Here is a 27,168-nt window from a genome sequence, read left to right on the forward strand (position 1 = left end):
AATTCCATCATCTGAAACCAAAATAGAAAAACAAGATTTTTAAATCAAACTATCAGCACACACACTGCTTTAAATGTTTGCAAAAGTACAGGAACTGGAAGATTTCTGCTATGTTAGTCGACAGGAGTGTGAATATTGCCAACATGAAGCTTCCTATGGAGCAGAAGGAGAAAGGCCTCATTACAGAAGGAAGTCTGGTAGCAGAGATGTACACTAGAGTATAGCCATTCCCCAAAAGTAATTGGGGCGACAGGATAACTATGTAAAATGCTCAAACAATGAACACAACGGCTCAAAAAAAACCTCTTTTTCACCAAACACGGTTCCTCAAATAATTACCGTATTTTTCGCTCCATAAGATGCACTTTTTTTTCCCCCAAAAGAGGGGGGGAAAATGTCTGTGCGTCTTATGGAGCGAATGTAGTGTCTCTCCCTCTCATGCGCCCTCCCCCTCGTCCCAACTCAGCCCAATCAGCATGGTGGCGCAGGTCAAATATCAGCTGAACTGGAGGGGCCTCCGTAGCCCACGCGGCTCAAACACCCGCTGTTTGACCTGCGCCGCGCCGACCTTCGCAGTAAGGACGGTGTTCACAGTCCGAACGGAAAGGAAGAAATGCCTCAGGAGCAGCAGGCCGGCAGGAGCCCAGCTGACAGAAGATGCACCCCGGGAACAGCAGACCGGCAGGGAGCTCAAGCTCTACCGTCAGAAGACGATACATCTTGTAAGTAGAGAGCCAGCAGGATATCCAAGTCCTGTCGGGCAAATGTACGAGCATCTGTCTTCCCTCCCGCAGCAGAGGAGCCCTAGAGTTTGAGAGAGTCTGTTGAGTGGGGTGAGGGGAGAGCAGCCTGTGTGTATGTATATGTAAAGGAGAGAGAGAGTCAGTGAGTGTGAGAGAGCGAGTCTGAGTGTGTGTGTCTCTGTGCGGGTATGTGCATATGTGAGGGACAGCCAGTGAGTGTGAGAGAGCTAAGTGTATGAGGGAGAGAGAGTCTGAGTGTGTGTGTCTCTCTGGGGGTATGTGTATACGTGAGGGAGAGCCAGTGAGTGTGAGAGAGCTATGTGTATGAGGGAGAGAGAGTCTGAGTGTGTGTGTCTCTCTGGGGGTATGTGTATATGTGAGGGAGAGCCAGTGAGTGTGAGAGAGCGAGTCTGAGTGTGTGTGTCTCTGTGCGGGTATGTGCATATGTGAGGGACAGCCAGTGAGTGTGAGAGAGCTAAGTGTATGAGGGAGAGAGAGTCTGAGTGTGTGTGTCTCTCTGGGGGTATGTGTATACGTGAGGGAGAGCCAGTGAGTGTGAGAGAGCTATGTGTATGAGGGAGAGAGAGTCTGAGTGTGTGTGTCTCTCTGGGGGTATGTGTATATGTGAGGGAGAGCCAGTGAGTGTGAGAGAGCGAGTCTGAGTGTGTGTGTCTCTGTGCGGGTATGTGCATATGTGAGGGACAGCCAGTGAGTGTGAGAGAGCTAAGTGTATGAGGGAGAGAGAGTCTGAGTGTGTGTGTCTCTCTGGGGGTATGTGTATACGTGAGGGAGAGCCAGTGAGTGTGAGAGAGCTATGTGTATGAGGGAGAGAGAGTCTGAGTGTGTGTGTCTCTCTGGGGGTATGTGTATATGTGAGGGAGAGCCAGTGAGTGTGAGAGAGCGAGTCTGAGTGTGTGTGTCTCTGGGGGTATGTGTATATGTGAGGGAGAGCCAGTGAGTGTGAGAGAGCGAGTCTGAGTGTGTGTGTCTCTGGGGGTATGTGTATATGTGAGGGAGAGCCAGTGAGTGTGTGTGTGTGTGTGTGTTGGGGGGAGAGCTTGTATGTGCGAGAGCCTGTGTGTGTGTATGTGGGGAGGGGAAGAGCCTATGTATGTACGTGAGGGAGAGAAAACCAGTGAGTGTGAGTACCTGTGTGGAAGTTCTCTGCCTTACTGTAAAAAACAAAACCGAAAAAATATCCCCCAGACGGCCACCAGGGGGAGCTCCGTACGGAGCCCATCATGGGGACAGAATTTTTTTTCCCTTATTTTCCTCCTCTAAACCCTAGGTGCGTCTTATGGTCAGGTGCATCTTAAGGTGCGAAAAATACAGCTGGAAACATTGCGGGGAAACGCTATCATGGGAACTGTGACATTTAAAATCCAATATTTTTTTTGAAAATTTTTCATTGCAATTAAAATCTGATCCAAAAATCTTTTACTTTCTCTCGGTTATTGAAAACAATTTTATCTTGCTCCTTAGCTTTTTTTTTTTTTTTGTTTGTTTGTTTTTTTTAAATAGGCCAGGAATCCTGTGTGTTCATTATTTGATGAGTGGTTTACAGCTCACCCTTTTGTGCTTGGATGTGTAGTTATGTAAAATGCAACATTCTTCTCTAACCCTTGGTTTGTTTGCTTTTAAACTCACACCCTGGGATTGATGCTGTTTTTCCAGTTGAATACCTACTACTATATAACCCCGAAAGCTTTGCTATAAGAGGCAAGTACCTCCTTCACCATTCCCAATAATTATCCATGCAAAATGGTTCAGGGCGCCCAGAATCATCTGCTCACCAAGATGTACCTATGGTCATCACTCCTCCTCTTGGTTTTATTCACTTACTGTCTCTGTCTTCCTTGGCAACTTTTAGGTCATATTTAAAATATTGCAATTAAGGGTGTGCCCCCTTGACTATGACCTGACGAGCTAAATCCTTAACCACCATCCTGACTCCTCCTCCATCATATCATCATCTCATTAGCTATACCACTGAATAACTAACTTAGATGAAAAAAAACCAGAAGGGACTGGTAAATGAAATAAAATCAGAAACAGCAAACCACATTTTATGTTCAAGGGGGGGAAAAAACCCCTAAAACACATCAGCACCAAATAAAGGTAAACATGAGTGGGCATTACTAATTCTGTAGCCTCGACTGTCATTTTCAAACTTTTGAAGGCGTTGTTGTCTATATAGGAGGTGGAGCCAGAACTCAAGTTTAAACTCTCCTTACCCCTGGACTCCTCGAGGGCAAAACTGAGCAGAGTGGTGAGCGGGAAGTTACGCGGGTATTCACCTAGAGACGTCTGCTGCTGAACGGATCTGGCTCTCCTTACCCAGGTAACGCTGAATATCAGCACCACCCGAGTAAAAGCTAGGCACCCACCTCTCTTTATCCCAGGACTTTCTAATCTTGGAGTCTGGGTAACTTAAAAGTTACTCGGAAACACCCCTTTAAATATGGGCTTGTATTTGACCTTGAGCGAGTGATTTTACCTCTCTGTACCTCACCTGTGACTAATCTTAGCAATTTTGCTTCCTTCTTGCCTCTGGGAGCTGACAGCATCAAGACGGTAGTGGGACCTTCCACCCCAGAGATGGCCGACTCTGAACTGCGAGGCTTCGTGAAGCATGCTGGGCTCCTTTGTGGAAGAAGAAGTGTCAATTGTAATCATTTGAAAATATGTAAAAAGGAAGAACCAGCAAGTAAGTATAGAAACAAGCACGTGTGTTTCTAAAAAAATAAAATAAAATAGTAAGAGTGAGACCCCAGGTACCTGCTAGTGAAAGTTGTCCCAGAAGTTTGCCAAGTTAGAGAAAGATAAATGGAGCCGCTGGCATCTCATCTGCAGAGCCTTATTCAGAAACAGTAGTGAGGGGCTGGGGAAAATTCGGACATGCACACAGAGTCAAAACCTTGCACTCGCAGAAATGCACCCCAAACCTCTGGCAGGACGCTACCCTCTCCGTACACATCCGGTGCCGAGAAAAAAGGAAGCAGCGCTCCCAAAAACCTCATCACTAATGTCTTCAACCTCCAAAGGGCGTTCCCTACAACTTGTTGGTTCATTGACCCGTGTGCCCACTTTTTAGGAAATAAGCTTAGAAAGGTTTGTGCTGCAGCAGTGATTTTGCGCCAGGAATCTGAGTCTTGAAAGCTCTCCTGCCTAATGTTCCTCCACCTGCGGCCGCCAGAGACATTAGCAGCGCTTGGAAAACGCACGTTTACCATGAAATGGCCGACACTGGCCAATCCGAGATTTGCAAACCCGGCCCCACTGCTTCAAGGTACGGCTGGAATGACAAGTTAAGAAGCTACTGGGCTAATGTGACAGAAAATAAACATCTCTTCATACCCACATATAGAAATGGTTTAATATTAAAAGGATGCGTTTCTCTGGTCATTGGTTTCAAGCCAGAACACCATTATTTTATTGCTGGTAATAACCGAATATAAATAATCTAATCTCAGAGGTGGGTACACAACTTTTTAGTACTTCATTGTAATTCGCTCTCTCTTCAATCCCTCTCCTGGTGCTCTTTTTAACTATTCCTAAAAAGCAGAGGAAGGGAGTGGCGCTGAGACAGAACGCTCTGGGTGGCAGTGCTTTTCAATACTGGACTCGCAAGGGAGTGGCAAAACTGGAGACTGACAGCACCGCTGGACCCTGCACAATTTAGGACGGCAGCTGATCCGTTGCAGTGCCGTCAGCCAATCAAAGGCCTGATGACAGCAGGGAAAATCTGCTTTAAAAAAAAGAAATTCCAGAACTTTCTGCACCATTATAAAAGCCTGCAAAGTCAGTGGGAAAACGGATTCGATTGCTAGCCTTGCCTCTAAAGCGCTGGTTCTCCCATGGGACCGATGCCACTGCTTACACATCTATAGGGCAGCTGACTTCTGTCGCAGATACAACAGCATAAAACATTTTTACATCAAGCACTTTTTCCATACGGCAAAAAAAAAAAAAGAAGCCGAGAACAAAATAGGCTAAGTCCTTTCAACTCCCCAATGCTGCCTCTCCCCTTTCATTTGTAAGCTGGGCACGAATGTGCAAGAAGCAACCGAGACAAAGCTGCGCTGCACCACAGCACGCTCCCCGCCGCCGTATCGTAACAGGCCTCCCTTTCCTTACCCACTCACCTCTGCTACGACGCACAGCACTGTGTGTGAGCGCGCGTGCACGCATGTGCTTTTATTTATTCTCGCCAGATTCAACATGGACACACAACAGAGTCCCTGCTCCGGAATTTGTCAGCCTTCTGGGAGATGAACTCGAGTGGCTTTAAGGCTCGCAGGCTCAAGACCAGCCATGTTCCCCAGCTGGGAAGCAAGCAAGCTTTGTACTCCCCTGCCTGACACATTATCCCTTATCACGAATGTTCACACCAACAATTATTGCTGGGTGATGGTATTACCAGGTCCTGCTCCTTTAGCGTCAGGGATTAGAATCTGAAGAGCAGACATGTCCTCAATGGGAGACCGATCATGTACGGTCTCTTTGTGCCTCTGAATCGGGTCGGGAAGGTCCAGATTCTCTTTTGCAACCGTTCCATTTGGCAGTGAACTTAGAGGCCCCCCTTCAGCGTCTGATGTGGGTCCTGTCTTGGGCTCCTGAACGGTGCTTAAACAGATCCGCGTCAGGCAAACTTCATCCGGCGTAGGCCCGTCTGACATGGGAAGTTTCTGTCGGATTAAAACAACTTTGGTCAATGTTCTACCCACAGTTCTTTTGAAAGACAGGTGTCACGCCCTAAAGGCTGGTGTGGTATTCGGAGACCTGCCGATTTTCTACCCAGGAAGCCTTTGCAAAAAAAATAAATAAATAAAAGACAAGGAAATGCTGCACCCCCATTAAAACTATCACATGCAGTGGCTTGCAAAAGTAGTCAATTCCCTAAAAAGTCAGCAGATGTGTGTGGATTACAAGTGACTCGGATTGTTCCAGATAGTATGGGTATTGCAAACCAGTATGCTCTTAAAGTAAATTTTCAAAGTCGCAATTTATTATTTCTCTGCATTTTTTTTGTAAAATAAAATAGACTGAAAAAAAAAATGCTGCTTGCATAAGTATTCAGCCCCCGTGCTGTGCAAGCTCCAAGTTTACACAGATGAAAGATATTGCCCTAACAAGTGGCTTATAATTGGCCTCTACCTGTGAATCATTAAAGAGAGGTCAGCGTTTCTGGATAAAAGACCTCCTAATTGCAGTACCATTGGTCAGACTGTGAATCTGAAGGAAAGCTGTGAAAATGAAGATCAAAGAGCATCCTAAGGAAATTAAAGATAAAGTTACAGATATGCACAATTGAGGAAAACGCTACAAAATACTATCCAAGTGCTTGGGATATCCCAGTGAGCATTGCTGGATCAGTAGAGGAAATGGAAGCTGCATCATATCATCCAGACACTGCCTAGGCAAGGCTGTCCCTCAAAACTCGGCGTCAGAGCGAGGAGGAGACTTGTGAGGGAAACCACAGAGAGCCCAACAATCACTTTGAAGGAGCTACAGAGTTCAGTGGCTGAGACAGGAGTGGAGGTGCCTCAGTCACTCACATCAAGAGCTCTGCATACAACTGGCCTGCATGGGAGGGGGGCTAGAAAGAAGCCATTACTGAAGAAAAACCTCATCTGGAGTTTGCCAGAAAGCATCAGAGCGACCCAGCTAAAATGTAGGCCAAGTGGTCAGACGAGACAAAAATGGAGCTTTTTGGCCAAAATTCAAAACGCTAAGTGTGGTGCAAAGCTAACACTGCCCATTCCTCAGCAGACGCCATCCCAGCAGTAAAGTATGGGGGTGACAGCATCATGTGAGGGGATGCTTTTCCCCAGCAGGGACCGGGCGTCTTGTTACAACTGAAGGACGGATGGATGGTGCAACATTCAGGGAGATCCTGCAAGACAGTCTGCTTCAGTCTGCTAAAACAAACTAAAACCTGGGAGAAAGTTCACCTTTCAGCAGGACGATGATCCCAGGCACAAGGCCAAAGCAACACAGGAGGGGTCGAACAACAAAAAGGTGAATGGTCTACCATGGCCAAGTCAAAGTCCAGAGCTCAATCCAATCGAGAATCTGTGGCACTGAAAACCGCAGTCCATAAGCATCATCCAACCAACCTGGAGCAAATCTGCCAGGAAGAATGGGCAAAATTCACTCCCAAACAGTGTGCAAAGTGGGTAGAAACTTACCCCAACAGACTTAAAACTGTCATTGCAGCAAAAGGTGGCTCTACCAAGTACTGGTCTAAAGGGGTTGAACACTTATGCAAGCAGCTTTTTTCAGTTTTTAATTTTATTTTACATAAAATGCAGAGAAATAATGAATTTTGAGTTTGAAAATTTACTTTAAGAACATACTGGTTTGCAAAATACATACTGTCTGGAACAATCTGTGTAAGGGTGTCATTTGTAATCCACACAAAGACTTTTTAGGGGATTGAATACTTTTGCAAGCCTCTGTATTTAATTTGCAAAGCAACATTTTAAAGAAAGCTGGATGTCCCTTAAACGTACTGCAAAAGATGTCCTCTCCTCTACCCTCTTAACTCCTTCTTGCTTACTTACCCCTGCTTTCCGAGAGCGATTGCAAAATTCAAGATGACTATTAAAAATAGGATACTTCTACAAAATCTCTCAACTCTTTCCCTTCCCCAGAATGAATGACACCACTGTCTTACTCAAAGAAATCAAGCACCAAAAACAAGCTCCCAGGCAATTCGCAGTTCACCTGAGAATATCCCAACTGAGAGAAAATTCACATCATATTCCTGTAGGTACAGAGAAGCTGGGTTTAGATTCTTTACGCTGCAAACACCCCACTCTCTACAGCCTGAACTGCTCTTTCATGGGACTACAGCAGTGACATCCACAAAACAGAGGAGAGCTCTTATGTGCGTCAGGCGTCACCCCAGTGGCTCACATTTTCCAGGTCATTCTCGTTCGCCTCCAGCGTTCTCATCCGGCTCGCGCCCTCGAGAAGACGGTCCAGCACAGACTGCTTAGGGTGCATCCCTTTGTCAAAGCGGTTGTACATGCCACACCAGAACCTCAGAGAGAGACAGAGAGGAAGCAGGAGAAAAAAGTTATTTCCTCCCCAACGTTTAGCAACTGCACAGCATCCACATTTGCTTAATGAGCAGTTTTATCTTACAATTCCATCTTCTTCTAAAAGCTGCACATACAGAGCTGGCAGTGGTGCCCGACTGGCAAGCTGTGAGATCTGCAGATCTGCGCCACTGTGTGACACAGGTTGTCACCTGGGCTTACTGCTAGTTTTACCTGGATGGAATCTGTGTGCCACCAGAGACCTTAGAACCATGTGATTAAACTTACAATTGCTGTAAAAAAAACAAACATTCTGCAACGGAGAAAATTATTTCAAATCAGCCAAAAGTGATTGTGGAGAGCCCTGAAAGAGGAAGGCAGGGCTGACGTTTGCTAGATTACAGACAACTGAAAACACAATTGACAGAACAGAGGAAGAGAGAAGCCAAAATCAGTAAGAAGGGACTAGTAATTACCATGCTTACAAGTACCTTGGACATGTGTCAATAAGGACAGTGAGGGGGGTGTGCAATTTTCCAAAAGGTGATGGAAAGCCCAAGCATGAATGTCTATTTATGCACTGAAAAGGCAATTTTTAAACGGCCTCTGAAAATCGCCTTAGGTTCTCAGCAGGGAAAAGCATGAATGCTGCTAACAGTGCACATACAGTTGCACTCATAAGTTTACATACCTCTGGCAGAATTTGTAAGATATGAGCATTTAAAAGAAAACAAGTGTGATCAGATACAGATCATCTTATTTTTAATGTGTTTCAAATTAAATTATACATCACAGAATGCCACATTAAACAAATCATTGCAATAAGGGAAATAATAAAATGTTACTGTTCAAAAGTTTGTATACCGTTGAACGTTTGGGCTGATAATATACACTCAAGATGATACAAGTTGAGATAGCAAGGAAGGGTAGGTATCCACACTGTGCTTTGTTTGATTTTAAGTAGTGTGTTTATAAACAGTCAATTAGTTTCTTAGTTCGAGAAACCCTTGTGCATTTCATCCAGAGCTGCACCAACTTTGGTGGCTACTGAAACATGGGGGAAGCAAAAGAACTGTCAAAGAATCTGCAAGCAAAAGTAGTTCAACTTTATAAATCAGTTCAAGGATATAAAAAGATATCCAAAGATTTGAAAATGCCAATCAGTACTGTTCAAACTCTGATCAAGAAGTGGAAAATTATGGGTTCAATTAATACTATGCCAGAGCAAGAAAGCAGAGTTGCTTACTTGTAACAGGTATTCTCTTAGGATAGCAGGATGCTGGTCCTCACATGTGGGTGACATCATTGGATGGAGCCCGGCACAGAAAGCTTTTGTCAAAGTTTCTAGACCTTTGACTGGCATACTGGGCATGCCCATCATGCCACTAGCCGCGCTTCCACGCGGAGTCCCTCTTCAGTCTCGTAATATAGAATTCACGAGCGAAAAAAAATAATAAAACGAAAGGAGAACCCAACTCTGCGGGGTGGCGGGCGGGTTTCCTGAGGACTAACATCCTGCTGTCCTAGGAGAACACCTGTTACAGGTAAGCAACTCTGTTTTCTCCTAGGACAAGCAGGACTGTAGTCCTCACATGTGGGTGAATACCAAGCTACAGGCTGCTCCCAGATATAACAATGACCAACAGCCCCTAACTGGGAGCCAACGGGCACAAGAAACTACAATGTTGTTGGTAACAGAGGGAGGCAGCCTGAATCCAAACAATGGGCCCTAGGCAGGGAGAGTTGGGTTTAAACCTGGAAAAGATTGCAAAGAACATCCTGACGACCATCCTTGTCCAGGCAGTAATGGGCGGCGAACGTGTGTAGAGAACTCCAGGTTGCAGCCCTGCAGATTTTGGCGACGGGGGCTGCCCGTGAGCAGACGCTGCCATAGCCCTCAGAGAGTGAGTTTTGACTTGGCCTCCCAGCTGAAGGCCCGCTTGTGCCTAGCAGAAGGAAATAGAATCTGTTAGCCAGGTGGATAGAGTTTGTTTACCCATCACAATTCCAATCTATTCTTATTGAAAGATGTGAAGAGTTGTGTGGATTGTCTGTTGCCTGCTGTGCATTCTAAGTAGAAGGCTAGGGCCCTCTTACAATCCAAGGTAAGGCCCATTCGCCCTGGTGAGAAAAGGGCCTTGGAAAAAAGATGGGCAGAATGATGGATTGATTAAGGTGAAAAATCAGTCGACGCCTTAGGCAGGAACTTAGGATGCATACAGAGCTCCACCCTATCATGAAAGAATTTTGTGTAAGGCGGATAGGTAACCAACGCCTGAAGCTCACTAACCCTGCGCGCCGAAGTGATTGCCACCAAGAATAAAGCTTTCCAGGTAAGGAACTTCAGACTGCAGGAGCCCATAGGCTCAAAGGGATGGTGCATAAGCCGCGCTGACACAAGGATGAGGTCCCAGGACACAACAAGAAGCCGGATGGGGGGGAGGGGCTTCAGTTGAAGCAAGCTCCACATAAAGCGACCTACTAAGGGCTGAACAGAGATGGGTGTGCCCACAACACCTTGATGGTAAGCACTAACCACACTCAGGTGGACCCTGACCGAGGTGGTTTTAAGTCCAGCCTCAGAAAGGTGCCACAAATAGACCAAGAACCTTGGTGTGAGGCAGGTGAATTGATCTAAGCCATGTCCCTCGCACCAAACAGAAAACCTCCTCCACCCTCAATTGGTAAGACTTCCTGGTGGAAGGCTTCCTGGAAGCTACCAGCACTTAGAGACACATCGTCAGAAAGGTCCAGGGGTTGCAGGGCTAGGCACTCAACACCCAGGCCGTCAGGGCTAATGCTCAGAGGTTTGGATGAGGCAGTCTGCCCTGATCTTATCAGATCGAGGGATGTTCCCAGATGGATGGGCTCCCTGACTGAGAGGATCTGAAGGAGCGGAAACCAGACCTGTCTGGGCTAGAAAGGGGCCACAACAATCATGGTTCCCTGGTTCTGCTGGAGCTTCATTAGAGACTTCATGACCAGTGGAAGAGGAGGATACGCATATAGGAGACATGTACCCCAATGTTGGGCTAAGGCGTGAGGCTGGAAGTCCGTCCATCCTGTATAGGGAGCAGAAGTTGCTCATCTTGTGGTTGCAGGGGGAGGCAAAGAGATCCACATCTGGAGTTCTCCACTTGTGGAATATCTGAGCCGCCACTGCTGGATTCAGGGACCACTCGTGTGGCTGAAACATACGGCTAAGGCGGTCCGCCAGTACGTTCATTTCTCCGGCTAGGTACATCGCTCTCAGGTACATGCCCTGTGAGAGCCCAGGACCAAATTTGCACTGTCTCCTGACAGAGAAGGAACAAACCCGTGCCTCCCTGTTTGTTGATGTACCACACTGCTACCTGGCTGTCTGTCCGAATCAGGACTCTTTTGAGAGACAGATGGTCCCGAAACGCCCAAAGAGCGTAACGAATCACCCGAAGCTCCAGAAAATTTATCTGGTAGAGAGATTCCTGAGCCATCCACTGACCCAGTGAGTGCAGATTGCCCACATAGGCCCCCCAAACCATAGGAGGGAGGCATCGGTGGTAAGTACTACCTGAGGCGGGGCAGCCTGAAAAGGGATCCCTTGCTCCAGACTGGAGAGATTCTCCCACCAGGACAGGGAGACCCCGCAGAGGTGCCGTGACAGAGATATGGGTCTTGAGGTCCTGGGACGCTTGTAGCCATTGCGACCGTAATGTCCACTTTGCTCTGCACATGCAGAGGCAGGCCAATGGAGTGACATGGACAGAGGCATCCAAGTGGCCCAAGAGACGAAGCAGAAGACGGGTGGGAACCTGATGACTAATGTGCACCAAGCCAGACGAGAGGGCAAGAGCCCAATCTCAGGGCAGAAATGCTTTTGCTTGAACCATGTCCAGGCTGGCTCCAATGAAGTCCAAATGTGTGATGGGCAGAGGTGGGATTTGGGGTAATTGATAACCCAAGAATTGCAGCATCTGGATAGCCCGATGAAGAGAGCGTAGTGCCCCCCCTTGGGAGGTGCTCTTGATCAGCCATTCATCCAGGTAGGGGAACACATGCACCCCCTGATGCCTGAGGCGTGCCCCCACTACTGCCAGGCACTTGGTGAAAACCCGAGGGGCTGAAACCAGGCCAAACAGCAGTACTCAATATTGGTAGTAAGCCTTTCCTACCACAAAGCGAAGTTACTTCCTGTGACTTGGGAAGATTGTGATGTGGGCGTAGGCCTCAAGTCGAGGGAGCAGAGCCATTCTCCTCTGGTGAGGAGATGGATCAGGGTGCCCAGAGACCCCATTTTGAACTTTTCCCTCTGCAGGAATTTCTTCAATGCTCTGACACTGAGAATGGGGCTTAGTCCCCCAGTTCTCTTTGGTATCAGGAAATACCTTGAATAGAATCCATGGCCCTGTTGATGGAGGGGAACAAGTTCTACCACTCCTGCATTATAAGGGCGGAGAGCTCTGTAAAAAGTATTTCCTGCTGGGCAGACGAACCCCATGACGGACATGGGGGAAATTCCACAGGGATGACCCTGAAATTCAGCCGATAACCCTGGCGTATGATTGTGAGAACCCACTGGTCCAACGTAACAAGGGCCCAGTGTTGAGCGAAGAGAAGTAGCCTGTCCCCTACTGGGAGGGGGGGGGGGGGGGTAGGATGATGGGGTTATGGTGGGCTGACTCGTGCTCCCTCATCCCCAGTCAAAACCCTGCAGCAGGATTCTGCTGGGTAGCTGGCTGGGGCTTGGGGGCCTGCTGCTGGTGAGGACCTGAAACCATTTCTTTTGGTGGTAGAAGGACTTCATCGAACTTTGCCGGGAGGACCTCCTAGCAGAACATGGTGGGTCGGAAGCACTAGCCAATAGCTGTTGAACGGTCTCAAGGTGGTCCTTTCAACTGGGCTACAGCATCCCTGACCTTGTCCCCGAAGAGATTCTCTCCTGTGCAGGCAGATCAGCCAGCTTCTCTTGGACCTCTGGGGAGGTCCGAGGCTAGGAGCCAGGCCATCCTATGAGTGCCAATACCCACTACAGCTATCCTCGCTGCTGTCTCGAAGACATCGTAGGTGGATCTCACCTCATGCTTTCCTGCCTCTAGACCCTGTTGTAACAGCAGAAAACGCATCTTGTTGCTGCTGTGGCAGGCATTCTGAAAGCTCCTGGACCTGTTTCCACAGGTTCTGGTTATATTGGGTCATATACAATTGGTAGGAGGCAATGAGGGTGACGAGCATAGCACCCTGAAATAGGAGGCATCCAGTTCCCTGTGATCCCGGCCCGGAGGGGCGGATGAATGGGTGCGGGAGCGCTTGGCTTTTTTGAGAACGGACTCACTGATTGGTGAGGGAGATGACGTCTCTCAAATCCCAAAGCCTGCTGGACGAAGTAGATGGCATCAGTCTTCCTATTTACTGGAGGAACTGACACTGGATGTGGATTGGAATGGCCACTATCTCCTTTGGAGCATCGACAAACTGGAGAACTTCCAGCATCTTATGTCGAGCACCCTCCTCTATGAGGAGCTGGAAGGGGATGGCTTCAGCTATGGCCCTGATGAAACCAGCAAAGAGATCTTCTGGTGGAGACCTACGCCTTTCATCTGGCGGTGAAAGTTCCAACAGGATATCCCCGGAGTCCTCAGAGGATGACTCTGAGGTATCATCACTTCAGGGGTCATACAGGCCCTCTTTCTCGCTAAGGTCCCTGGAAAGCCTGCTCAGGAGACCTGTCTAAACCCCTCGGTGTGGGCACAGAGGGTACTGGGGGCACCGGTGGCCTAGAGGGCTGCAAGGGCACCGATGGCCGTGGGGGTTCCCCATGACCCGGTGAACTGAGGTCTCAGCACCAAAGGAGCAGATGGCACCAGTGGTCACAGTGAATCTTCCTCCTTGGAGGACCCAACGATGGGAATTGCTCCAGAGGGGGGGCATCAGTGGCCGCTGGGGCATCGAGGGACCCCATGGCACTGGCTGTGTTGGAAGGACACCGAGAGGATGTCCAGATGCTTGAGCAGAGGCGCCAACAGCATTTGTGCTGGTTCAGGCACTAGTATGGGAGCCGGTGCCGGGGGCAGTTTGATGCCCCCCAGGGCTCGGAGCACTGCACCCTGCGGTCCAACTCCTTCCTGAAGTCTGGTAAAGCTAGGTCTGATGGAGGGGGATAAGACGTCACCGGAGCCTCCTCATAACCCCAAGGAGGCTCTGTGCCTGGTATAGATATCATTGGGGAATGCCTGGGACTCCTGGGCCTGTCGGAGGATGGGGCTTCCTCACCACTAGGTTGCTTCGGTGGCGGCACGGCAGTCGCCGGCGCCACACTGGATCCGGGGCCATACGCCGACAGCGACCTTTGACAGTGTTTGCAGGACTTCCCACGATGCTTGATCCAGTCTTTCCTCAGCACCGAGGAAGCTGAAGATCCTGTTTTCGAGAGTGTCGACATCGGAGAGGGAGTATCACTGGCGCCTCTCTCTCCCCGGACAAACCTGATGGGGGAGCAGATAGGGGCAAAAGTATCCATCTGTTCCTCCCGGCCTCCTGGAATAGACGTCTCCAACGCCGGCGCGGGTGGAATGGACTTTTTGGGACCAAAACGTTTGTCCATCTTGTCTAGCCGAGCACAGTGGCCTTTAGGGGTCATCTGATCACATAGCTGACACCCTTGTATGTCGTGCGATGCCCCCAGGCAGAAGATACAGACCTTGTGCGGATCAGTAATAGATATGGTCTGCGGGCACCATCGAAAACCGGACACCATAAAAAATAGCCAGCGAGCGGTCGATGGTTGGCGGTCACTGAGGAGTGACACGCCGGGAATAGACTGCTAGGAAGGTTAAAAAAAAACAACAACCACCTACCGCGCCATAGAAGAGGCACCAACCAAGTCGACCTTCAGTGGCTGCAGCAGGAGAAAGCGAAGGCTGTGGAGTGACCGTCACAGTCTCCTGACCTCAACATCACTGAGCCACTTTGGGGAGAACTCAAACCTGCAGTTCATGCTACACCAGAGGTTCCCAACTTTTTTTGGGAGCATGGACCCCTTTTTAACCTCCACAATTTTTGCAGACTCCCAACATACTTCTCTTTCATTTTTACTTACAGTTATATGCCATATATAGAAAAGGTATTCATGTAACAACAAAGAATTATATGCACATCAGACTCATTCATAATAAATAAAACTTAGCCGTTCAATGTATTTTTGAGTTATCCCCCTGGTTTTCTTCACTTCTATGATCCTAGTTTTGTAACTCCTTGTTCAATGTAATGCACTCTTTGAGGCACTGTTTACTGTTACAATGTAAACCGAATTGATTTGTAACTTTTTACAAGAATTTCGGTATATAAAACTGTCAAATAAATAAATAAATAAACAAACAAACTAAATATTTAAAATTGCAAAGCAGAGCAGTAAAGGTGCAAGAATGTACTCATCTTCATTAACTTATGTAGTATAAATACAGGCAGCCACATAGCTGGAACTGTGCAGATGTGGAGCAACTGGAGGGAATGAATTGGTGGAGCGAGGAGTTGTAGGAGAGAGGGAGAGAGAGGGGGAGGGAGAGACAGGAGAGGATGGACTGGTGGAGGGAGAGACTGGCAAGGATGGACTGTAGAGGGTGAGATACAGACAGACTGGTGGAAATGAACTGATGGAGAGAGTGAACGACTGGCAGGGCTGGACAAGCGGAGAGAGGGGGACTGGTTGGAATGGACAGTAGAGCAGAGAGAGGGAGAGAAAGTGAGAGATTGGTGAGGAAGGGGGAAGGTGGGATGTTTGAGATAGTAACAACTCTACCTATGAAATATACACTACAAATATTACAAGCCCTAAAACACTCACACACCTCCTATTAACAAAACAAGGTATAAAATACCCACAGACCTTCATGCCTGCTTCTACATGAAAAACCACACATACAACTGAAAATTCTGTCTACATGGATTATTTCCCTCCCCCACCCTAAACTCTCCCCTCCGCTGGCTAAAAGTCCCAGAGCGGCCACAGTCCCGCATTGAGGGAGGGAAGATCTCAGATAGTCGATTACCGCTTTCTACTCGGGTAAATCTCTTTGAAAGCTGTCCAGACTCTGTATTCACCTTAAACAAAAATAATACTCAGAACAGGCCGATATGCACGATTCTTAGAAACCAGCGTGCCACTGGATGCAGTTTCCCAAAAGATCATACCACAGTCAGTAACTGGTTACCGTCTAACTCGGGGGATCCAGCAGAGGTGGAGGGACTTACTTAAAACTGAAAGGTAACGTGTTCGGCTGAAGCACCCCGTAGGCTGAAGGCAAGAAGCCCGTATATAGGGGGTTCAGGAACTCCTGCTTTCTCTGCAGTAGGAAAGGCCACAAGGAATAAGTCTTTTTAAAGACACTGCAAAAAAGAAAATAAAAAAGGTTATTGTATAGGAATCAAAGATATGTAGCACATGAAGGCTGACAAGCTGCTAATGTAACTCCTGTTACAATGTTTTAAACCCCCACTTCATTTCTGGCTTTGCTTTCATTCCTTCACAACCGGGGACCCTCCGTGCTTCTCCCAAGCTCTTAAATTCTGTCAGTTTTGCCTCCACTATCTACTCCCAGGGGGATCCTCCATGCAATCAATATTTAGACCTTCCTTTTCACAGATGGCGGGCTCCTTCTTGTGCCTCATTTATATGTCGGTTGTAGCTGATTACATCTAGCATACCCTCCCCCTCTCACTTCTCTTCTCCCATGAGAAAATCTATTCTTTTATTTCGCTATTTTCTCTGCCTTATAATCAACCAGGAAAACCTATTGATGATATGGTCCTACAACATTTGACTGGTCATACCTAACCCCGTCGCCAACAAGGCATGGACACCACCAACTTCCCCCCTAGGTGCGCATGCACAGCGCACACTGAACTAAAAGCATCCCCCGTAGTGGGAAAACAGATGTGGCGTCAGAAGACATCACTGCGGGCTTCCAGCCACCGCCTCAGCAGCGGGCTCCGCTGCCATGCAGTGCGTGCTGCTGCTACTACTTGTGTTCCTGTGCCTGGCCTTCCTCGTTGCCTTGCCTGTTCTGCTCGGGTCTCGTCCTAGTGCGCTGTCTTGCCCTGTCTGTCTCCTCGCTTGCCTGCCGAATGGTACTTGACCTCTGCTACAGACACAGACTTCTCCTTGGGCTTCCGCCTGCCCCGACCTTGGGCCTGGTCCCGGATATTGATTCTCGCTGCAAGCCCCGACTTTGACCCGTACCCTGACTTTATCAGACCGCTCCTTACGGGACTTCTGTCTAAGCCCTCCCCAGCCCTGGGAAACCAAAGGCTCAACTTGCAGGGAACGGGGGCTGATATAGGTGAAAGCTCCAGCTCCAGTCCTGGTAAAAGCAGGTCCACCAGCTGTCGACGTGGGCCTAGCGAGTTCACCCGCCAGGCTGTGTCAACCATACCACAGCCCAAGCGCACACATAGTTGACAGGTCCAAAAAAAAAAAAAAAAAGCAGTTTTTAACCATTAAAATAAAGTTGCGATGCAGCCTGGACTCACCCCAGATCCTCCCGCTCTTTGTGCGCATTCCCAATGAAGTTCCCAAACTGACAGGAGAAAACGTGGTCATGGATCTCAAGCAGGAAGCGCTCATTGAACTCAAACGCACAAGGAAACTGCTCCATGAGCTGCCAGACGCATTCCACAAACTGCGTGAAGACAGGAGACACCTCCTTCCGGTCGCTGTCCAGGTGGCCACACCTGCAGGGGTTTGCACAGAAGGAGAGAAAGCTGCGTCACAACAGCAGGCAATACTCCAAAGGTAGGAGAAATGATGTGAACATCTGTTGCATCTGCTGTACCTCGCAAGAGGCCTGAACGTTTAAGGCTGAGCAGCAGGTGCAGGGAAGCTCGCCTTGTAAGCCTCAGGATGCTTGTAGGAAGAGAGTCATAGAGCTTCATGCAGGGCGGTAAGGCTACAGTTTTGCCAGGTCTTAAAGAAAATTCCCAGCTTTGGCTTGGACAAGTTTAATCAATAAAAACATTGGGCACCATTGTGTAAAGCTGCCTGCTGAACTGTGCTCAACTAAGCTTGTGTGCCAATATGTGACAGCATATGCAGCTACAGGATACGGGCTAAGTCAGCAGAAAGTGAAGGACATGGGAATGGCCCACATAAGATCAGGAAAGTGCAGATATTGATAAGAGATGATCAATGTCTTCTTACAAGGGAAGATAGTACAGGAGACGACAAACATTTGGACACAAAAGAATGAATGTTTGGGTGCAGGAAGCCAGGCCAGAGTGTTGTATTTAGAAAAGATCAGTACTTGGCCAAAAGTAACTAGAAAAAAACAAAACTCTAAGCCTTGTAAGATGGTTACATAGGCAAGAGGGATCTTGTGCATTCCTGCTTCCCAGACACTCATATTGTGATTGCAAATAATTTATTTCCTATAATAAACATTTTGCTACATTTCTAAAAGCTCTCAGAGTCTCGTGTCTGGTACATGGGGGCTAAAACCATACGCCATGAAATACAAAGACAGTAGCGCCCCTGGGATTCTAACCTTGACTGTGTGTGACCCTTCCCTCCTACCCGTAAAGATCTAAAATTACTTCTGCTCTCCTCCCCTTCTCACATGTACACGAGACCCCATGTAAGGAAAAGTGACAGAGAAGTGGCAACTATCCCGATCTCATGTACTGACTTTTCTGCAAACATTCAGCAAGGGACGTTAGTAGAAAAAGAGCCAGCATGCAGGCCCAACTGGATCCGTGACCTCTCCCCACCATTGCCAGCTTAACAGCAGCCTGTACCTACCTTTGGGAGAACTTGTGCCCCACCGAGATCCATTCTTTCTCTATCAAAACCTTAATGACCATTAGGAGAAAAAAAAAAATAAGACAAATTAGGGAAACTGAAGATACCATGGAAAACCAAGAGGCAATTCCAGCAAGAGCTGAGTCAATGGGTTAGCATCATTTGTTTTTATTTCATTTCAAGCTATAAAGGGACATGAAAAGAGATGGACGCTTAGACCACCAGCTCAGAATGAGGTAAGTAGGACAATAAGCAAGAAGAACACCTGCCAGATGGGTTTGTTTTTGTTTTGTTTTTTTTTACACAGACACGGCAAGTTTTGAATCTTATTAAATGCTTAAGCTATTCAGAAAGCAAAGCTTGTGTCCTGTATTACATTAGATGAAGAGAGAGATCCAAATGATGCTTGGAGCCTGGTTTACCAAGGGTGTTTCCCACAGGCACAGAAAAGGAAGGAATTGCTTGGTGAGTTGGACCCCTGGATTTTCAGGGCCAAGTGGAAGCCACTATAGGCAGTGCACAGGTAACACCGTTCTTGATAGAAAACTTCCTTCATTCAGACTAGGCCATAATCCCTGCTGGAAATTGGTGCTGAGAGCTCAAGAGCTTTGTTGCCCCCTTCCGCTGATGAATGCCATTCTGATCTCCTTGTCTAGGCTGACCCAAAAATGCTCTGATAGCACCCCTCTCGCTGAGGTCATTGAGGGTCAATATGAAAAACTGGCCTGCAAGCCAGCCTCTTGGGTGCTGTTGGAGGGTGTCTCGCCCCTTGGGGAACTCCATAGGGAGTAAACAGAGGCATCAATGTCATCCTTAGTTTGGAGAAAAGTCTGAAATGGGGTATCCTGTAGCTAGGAGTGCCTGTTGCAGCCATGTGTTTGTCTTGATATCAACATTTATATACCTTTTTGATTTTGTAATTACCTTCATTTTGAGCTTACCTAGTTTAATCCTTAGTGAGCGTACAGCGTAGGATTTAGTTGGGATTCAAGTTATTTGTTTTTGTAATTATGTAATGGAGAAGTAATCTAGTGGTTAGAGTGGCAAGCTGAGAACCAGGGAAACCAGGGATAGCGGAGTTGCTTACCTGTAACAGGTATTCTCACATGACTGCAGGATGTTAATCTTCACACGTGGATGACATCATCAGATGGAGCCCCGACACAGAAAACTTATGTCAGTTTCTAGAACTTTGACTTGGCACACTGAACATGCCCAGCGTCCCTCTCCAGTCTTATAACATAGAATTTTATATGTAAATGAAAAATTAGGAGAAACCCAACTCTGCAGGGTGGCAGGCAGGTCTCGTGAGGACTAATATCCTGCTATCCTCGGCGAACACCTGTTACAGGTAAGCAACTCTGCTTTCTCTGAGGACAAGCAGGATGGTAGTCCTCACACATGGGTGAACCCCTAGCTACAGGCTGCTCCCCAACACAAAAAGGGAACCAACAGACACCCAACCAGGTGCCAATGGGCACAATAGTGCTATTGGTAACAAAGGGTGGAGACAGCCTGAACCCAAACAACGGGCCAAACCTACTGTCGCGTCGGCCATCCCTATGCAGACAATAGAGAGATGTGAACATGTGGCAAGAACTCCACGTCGCAGCCTTGCAGATCTCTTCCATGGGAACTGCTTGCAAGTGAGCCACAGATGCTGCCACGGCTCTGACAGAATGAGCCTTGACATGACCCCATGATGCAGTCCTGCCTTGGCATAACAGAAGGAAATGCGATCTGCTAGCCAACTGGATATTGTCTGTTTAGCAATGGCAAAGCTCAACCTATTCCTATCAAAAGAAATAAAACGTTGGGTGGACTGTCTATAGGCTTTTGACCACTCCAGGTATTAGGCTAAGGCTCGCTTGCATTCCAAACTATGCAGTGCTTGTTCACTTTAGTGGGAATGGGGCCTGGGAAAGAATATTGGCAGGACGATAGTCTGGTTAAGATCAAAGTCCCTCACCACCTTAAGCAGGAACTTATGGTACGTACACAAGACCACCCTGTCATGATAAAACTTAGTGTAAGGTGGATAAGTCACTAAGGCCTGGAGCTCGCTGACCTGCACGCTGAAGTGACCACCACCAAAAATATGACTTTCCAGGTCAGGTACTTCAGGTCACAGGTATGCAGCAGCTCAAAAGGAGCTTTCATCAGCTGAGCCAACACTCCCAAAAGCGATCAGACACTCTTTGGTCCTTCCTCGGGGGCGCCGAGGAATAGGTCCAAGAATGCTTGGCTCTCTTGAGAGTGGATTCGACCACCAGCGACTGATGAGGAAGCTGATGCCTATCAAATCCAAAAGCTTTCTGGATGAGGTAGACCCCATCAGCCTTCTTATTAACGGGAGGCACTGTGAGGGTGTGTTCCCATATCCTCAGCAGCAGTGCCTTAAGATTCTCATGTACCAGGACCACCACAATCTCCTTAGGAGGCTCCACAAACTGGAAGATCTCAAGCATTTTTTGCCTGGCAGCCTCCTCCATCAGTAAATGAAATGGGATGGTTTCTGCCATCACACTCACAAACCCTGTGAAGGTTATATATCCTCAGGTGGAGACTTCCTTTGCTCTTCTAGAGAAAAGTCAGAGTAGAGACCCTCAGAGCCCTCGTCGGACTCCAAGCTATCATCTTTCCCCCCCCCCAGGGGTCACAGGGACCCTCATCCTTACTGTAAGCCACAAGGTGCAGGCACCAGCAAAGCTGGTTGGGGGGCTACAGGCCTTGGCATCTCCGCCAGCCTAGGTGGAGTTTCCTCCTTGGAAGAACCATCAATGATGACTGTATCAACAGGAGGCGGCATTGGTGCCCTGCCGAGCACCGGTGCTGACTTGGGAACTGGTGCCAGCTGGGTCGGTAAAGTACCAATGAGCACATTAAGCTTCTCCAGCAGCGGTTCCAGGACAGACGGTACACCAGCTCCAGTGCCATCGCTGCCACAGGACTGAGGCCCTGCCGTGCCCGTTCCAACATCAGCTGGACTCACCGCTCCAGCTCCTCCTCAAACACTGCTTATGCCAACACCATCTAGGAGGGTGGCCAGATCTTATTTGGACCAGCAAGGTGGATCGGCACCTGGTATCAGGACCAGTGGAGACCAACATGGACCCCCAGCACCAGTAGAGGACTAGTGCTCGTCACGGGATTGCTTCAGGGTGCACTGCAGCATTAGCTGGTGCATCCCCCTGCCCAGCATTGTGCATAGACAGGGACCGGTGCCAATGCTTCTTTGGCCTCCCTCGATGCTCAGCCTAGTCCTTTCCTGGTGTCGGGGCTGATGAGGAGATCGACGTGGTCTGTCTCCAGCGCCACTATCTGCCGACAGCACACAGTCCGGCTGGATGTCGATGACGTGGTGTCCACTGATGTGGCTCAGAGGTCCTTCGATGCTGATGGCTCAAGTCTTCTTCGACCCGAAGAGCTGTTCCATCTTGACGAGCTGAAGATTACGTCACTTCAGGGTCATTTGTGTGAATAAGCAGCAACGCTGGATGTCATGCGGTGCCCCCAGGCAGAAGAAATGTATCTCAAATGGGTCCACAATGGACATGGGTCCTCAGGCACCAGGAGCATCATCGAAAACCAGAAGAAGTGGCCATAAAGGGACAAAATAAAAGGGCTGCAAAATCAAAATCAATGGCAGCGGGCATCGATGGCCGACAGGCACTGAAGCACCACCACTGCGGGGGAACTGACTGTGAAAGGAAACTTACCAGAAGCGTCAAAAACCCCGACTAGGAACACTATGGGGAAGCACCGAGAAGGACCCGGCGAATACTGCAAAGAAAACCCGCGAAAAAGAAAAGAAAAAGGAGAGAAAATTTTTCAACAAGGCCAAAAAGTCAACGTGAGCTCACTCATGCCATGTTGCTTACAGCTCTGCGGAAAACGAGAGACTGGAGAGGCACTCCACGTGGACACGTGGTATAGGGCATGCTGGGCATGCTCAGTGTGCCTGGTCAAAGTTCTAGAAACTGTGACAGAAGTTTTCCGTGTCGGGGCGCCATCTGATGATGTCACCCACGTGTGAGGACTACCATGCTGCTTGTCCTCTGAGAATGAATTGTGCTTATCCCACTAATGCTCCTGGTGACCTTGGCCAAGTTACTTCATCCTCCTTTCCTTCAGGTATAAACTTATAAATTGTAAGAAGCAAAGAACTACCTGAAGGTAATGCTCCTTGAGCTACCAATGAAAAGATCTGAGCAAAAGCTAAAATATAAACAAATTGTATTTAACTGATGCATCAGTAATCTAAAAATACATTTATTGCATTTTCCTGTATTTCTATGTTATGATTATATGAATATTAATTTTCATTCTGACTCGTAATCCATTTTGACTGAGTCTCCTGACCTTGGAAAGCAGAACAGAAAAGATTAAATTAGAAGCATAATGCAGCATTTGGAATACAGACCCGAAAGCGCGGGCCACATTACATTTCTGGCTTGTTGAAGATGATTTGATTTTGTGATGATCTAGTGTTAACTCAAAGTCACGATTTAATGCAGAGGGAAAAAAAAAAGTTCACTGTGAGGATTGGCGAGTGCTGAGTAGTATGGAAGAGAGAAGCTACCTCTCTGCTGACAGCATCCGGTCCTTTCCACAACAGAGTGCCATAAAGGTGCAGTTATGTGTATTTTAGTTGTGTTTTAGAATATAAAAGCACTGCCAGAGGTTTGCAGATCCCAGACAGACTCAGCACAAGAGCACACTCTGCCAGAATAGCCAAATATCTCCCCCCTGCTGGTGTGCACCACAATTGCATGGGATCTCTGCTATGCATGACACAGGTGCATACTGGAGTGCCACATGCACCCCACACCCTGCCCACACAAACTTTTTTTCCCCCTTCCTTGAAAGTAATAAATTGCGCACCCTTGTTTCCTAACATTCTGCAGAGCTACACGTGCATAAAATACACAAAAAACTGTTTCAACCCAACTGGACTCCTGTAATGGCCTGTTAATAGGCCATCCTAAGAAATATATCACATTCCTTCAAGTTAATGCAGAATGCTGAAGCTGGGCGGGTTACACCACCAGAAAGTCTTCAACTACAGAAAATCTGCACTGGCTCCCGGCAGAGTTCCACCTGCAATTTAAAATACTTTACTTGGCGATTAAATCTTTGCAGAGCGGGCTTACGGTGTTCCCAAACGGTCATTCACTCCTCCCAGGCGTCCTTACTGGATGCACCTTCTGTAAGACGCAGAGCTCAGCAGTACTAGAATGTGTGCTATTAAACGTAGAGAGCTTTTTCCATGGAGGTATTCACTTAGATTGCTTGACTTTCTGGAAGCTTGGTAAGGCTCATCAGTTTGTGTTAAGCATTTATCTGATTTTAATTATGTTGGTTGGATCTGTATCATACGCTGCATTGGATTTTTAATTTTTATTATACTGGAAGTCTTCAAGTTTTTTTTTTGTTTTTTTTTATAGTGCATTTTAATTCTGATGGTCATTAGGGGCAATTGCACGAAAGGGAGTGTAAAAAAAAAAATTAACATAAAAAGCTTGCTTGCTGGGTTCCTCAGTGGCAGAGTAAAGCTGGCACTGCAAACAAAAGGTCTTCCTGGGATGTTTGCTTTTAGGGAAACGTCACTGCTTACCATTAGCCCTTTGACAGTCCTGTAATAGGGGTCAAGGAGAAGACATGCCAGGGAGCAGACCTGCGCGGTGCGGTCCCATCCGTCTGAGCAGTGCACCAACACGCTGGCTTTTTCCTCCTTCACTGCCTGCCAGGACAAGAGAGAGAAAAAAAGAAGAGAGAGAGACAGCTTTGGGATTGCTGAATATATTCCACTCTCTTCTTGAGGAGCATCACACAATCCTCTCTCTCTCGCTGACATTTCTGCCCCATTTTCTAGTGTCAAATGATGATATGAGATTGGGTTTTAATATACTTTTTTCTCACCTTTGCTAGAAAGACGCCAGCATCCATGACAGCTTTAATATGCCGTAACCAGCCAGAGTTCTCCAGGCCTGTCAGGAAGTCGCTCATGGACAAAGATTTTGTTTCACACACTAACAGAGGAGAAATGAGAGCATTAAGAGGGGAAAAGAGTTCAGTCACCAGCCCTCAGGTCATATGCAATTCCTTGTAAAAGTCTTCACACCCTTGTACATTTTTTTATGTTGTCTAAAAATGTACAATTCAAAATGCATTAAAGTAGGTTTCTGTTTCACCGATCTACACAGCATACTCCACCCTTTCATCGTGAAAGAACAACTATACAAATATCCCCAAAGTAATTAAGAATAAAACTCCAAAAGGCCCAGATTGCTTAAGCCTTTACACTCCTCCATCCTTTTACAGCAATAACAGCAGGAGTTGTTTAGGGGAAGTGTCTACCAACTTTACACAGCGGGATGCTGCAAGTTTTGCCCGTTTTCCTTTGCCAAAGAGCGTGAGCTCTTGCAAGTTGGCTGGGAACATCAGTGGAGTGCAGTCCTCAAGTTTTGCCACTGATTCTCTATCGGATCGAGGACTGGGCCATTCCAGAACATTCCCTTTCTTCTTGCTGAGTCGCTCCATCGCTGCTTTTCCTTTGTGCTTAGGATCACTGCCCTGCAAAATGAATCTTCTCCCCAGTCCCAGGTGTAGGGCAGACTGGAATGAGTGTTCATCCGGGATTTACTTGTTCTTTGCAACCTCTATCTTTCCCTTGACCTGCAAAAGTCTCCCTATCCCCACAACATAAAGCTGCCACCACTGTGCTTTACTTAGGGGATGGTGTCAGCAGGGTGACGAGCTGCATTTAATACCACCGAGACCAAAAAGTTGCACTTTGCTCCCATCAGACCACAAAACCTTAGGGTTTCTTTGCAAACGCTACGTGGCGCATCCTACGGCTTTTCTTCGGCAGTGGCTTCCTTCCTGCCACCTCCCATACAGGTCATGTTTGTGGAATAATCTTTATATTGTTGAACAGTCAACATTTTCCCCAATCTCTGTAGTTCTTTTAACGTAATCTTAGATCTCGCAGTGACCTTCCGTAGCACTTTCCTGACTTTGGAGGGACGGCCTGATCACAGCAGTGTCCTGGGTGGTGGCACCAAACTGTTTCCACTTTACAACAGAGCCTCCAGGGATGTTCAAACACAAATGTCCCTATAGCCTTCCCCCAATCTGTCCTTTGAATAAAGATCTCCCCCAGAGCTCTTTCAGCAGCTCCTTGTTCTGCACATTTTGACCTTTGCTTCAAATTCACTTCGTACAAGAGAAACAGCTTGATGCTTCACCCAGGAGCGCTCAAATCAGCTCAGCTACTGGGACTGGACACAGATGGGCTCTGTTTAACTTATTATGGGCCTTGTTAAGGCAGGGTTTGGAATCTGAGCTAATCTGGGTTTGCTATGACAAAGGGTGTGAAGATTTATACAATCAAGACTTTTTGGGGTTTTTTTTAAATTCTTAATTACTGTCGGAATATTTCTTTAAATTGTTCTTTCACAATAAATGTGTAGAACAGTAGGACAGAACATCAATCCTGAGATATTTGCATGCACTGCCTCCCACTGAATGCACATATGTATCTCTCATACATATTCATTGCTGGTGTCCTGAAAATCAGACCTGTTTGTGGTATTCAGGACCAGAGTTGCCTAACCCTGGTGTAGAGTATAGATCCGCGAAAACTTATTTGTATTTTTTTCAACAGCAGAATGTGAAAAATGTAGAAGGGTGTGAAGACTTTTACAAAAGCATTGTCATTCGCGAGGTAAAAAAAAACAACAAAATAACCCAACAATGCTGATAGAGAGGAGCTCCATTATCTCAGCTGACTGCCACTTCCGATGGTTTGGCAGTTTTGCCACCTTTTTGATTCCTTGAAATCAAAGTCAGACAAACAGAAACACCTTTCCAACTGATTGATCAAAATCTCAGAGGTCTCCCCAGAGCTGAACTACTGGATTGTCTTCGTCCTTCGTCAAATGGTCCAACACTGCCTCCCTGCCCTACCCTCCAGCTCAGAGACTTTCTTCAGACTGTTTTACCACTGCTAATGAAGCGAGAGCACCGGCTTTGCTGTATGCCATAACATTATTTGAAAATGTGCAATGCCAGCCTGTCAGATTCTGTGATATCCTGAACAGAGCCATATTTCTTGGGAACAGCATAGGGGGAAAAAAAACACACACCTGAATGTCTTATTCTTACTTTTTCAGTCAGAAGGGATGGAATAAAACCTGAAAATATGCACCTTGTTTGCACATGCATAGTCCTGTCCTTAAGTGGCCCATAGGACCTGGAAGGGCTTGCCTAGCAGGGGACAATTTTGAATAGCCCTGGGGTACTTCTAGCCTATGTCCACTGCAGTCACTTTCAAAGGGAAACCACAATGCAAGAAGTAGGAGCACTAAAAAGCCATTAGTGCAGGCAGGCAAGCAGGGGCAACATCCCACACATACACTCTCTTCCCACCCTGCCCCCAACCCCCACACAGACTGTTAGCCAGCCAGGGAAGGGCAGCTTTCAGCTAAACTTTTTATCTGGGTAAATGACCCTTTCCAGGAACAGCCAAAAACAAACAAAGCCATTCAATGCACAGGGTACAAACAGAAAATGAAACTAACAGCTTTGCTGTTAAGGTATCAGTGGT

The 27,168-nt window shown here is 47.4% G+C and overlaps 1 protein-coding gene across 4 annotated transcripts in view; it reads right to left on the reverse strand.

The window, feature by feature from the left end:
- Positions 1-2,171: 2,171 nt before the first annotated feature.
- LOC115094544 (myotubularin-related protein 8-like) overlaps positions 2,172-27,168 on the reverse strand; it is an 84,004-nt gene continuing 59,007 nt past the window's right edge. For all 4 annotated transcript variants that reach the window (XM_029607701.1, XM_029607704.1, XM_029607702.1 and 1 more), the window contains exons 8-14: positions 24,480-24,589; positions 24,175-24,300; positions 18,558-18,607; positions 17,294-17,494; positions 16,016-16,150; positions 7,665-7,791; positions 2,172-5,431 (exon numbers count right to left, since the gene is read on the reverse strand). In XM_029607701.1, the coding sequence (XP_029463561.1) occupies positions 5,141-5,431; positions 7,665-7,791; positions 16,016-16,150; positions 17,294-17,494; positions 18,558-18,607; positions 24,175-24,300; positions 24,480-24,589 (1,040 nt within the window). In that variant the 3' untranslated portion in view covers positions 2,172-5,140. The remainder of the gene's footprint in view (positions 5,432-7,664; positions 7,792-16,015; positions 16,151-17,293; positions 17,495-18,557; positions 18,608-24,174; positions 24,301-24,479; positions 24,590-27,168) is intronic.

Source organism: Rhinatrema bivittatum, chromosome 6, assembly GCF_901001135.1.
Source record: "Rhinatrema bivittatum chromosome 6, aRhiBiv1.1, whole genome shotgun sequence".
NCBI classification, from domain to species: domain Eukaryota; kingdom Metazoa; phylum Chordata; class Amphibia; order Gymnophiona; family Rhinatrematidae; genus Rhinatrema; species Rhinatrema bivittatum.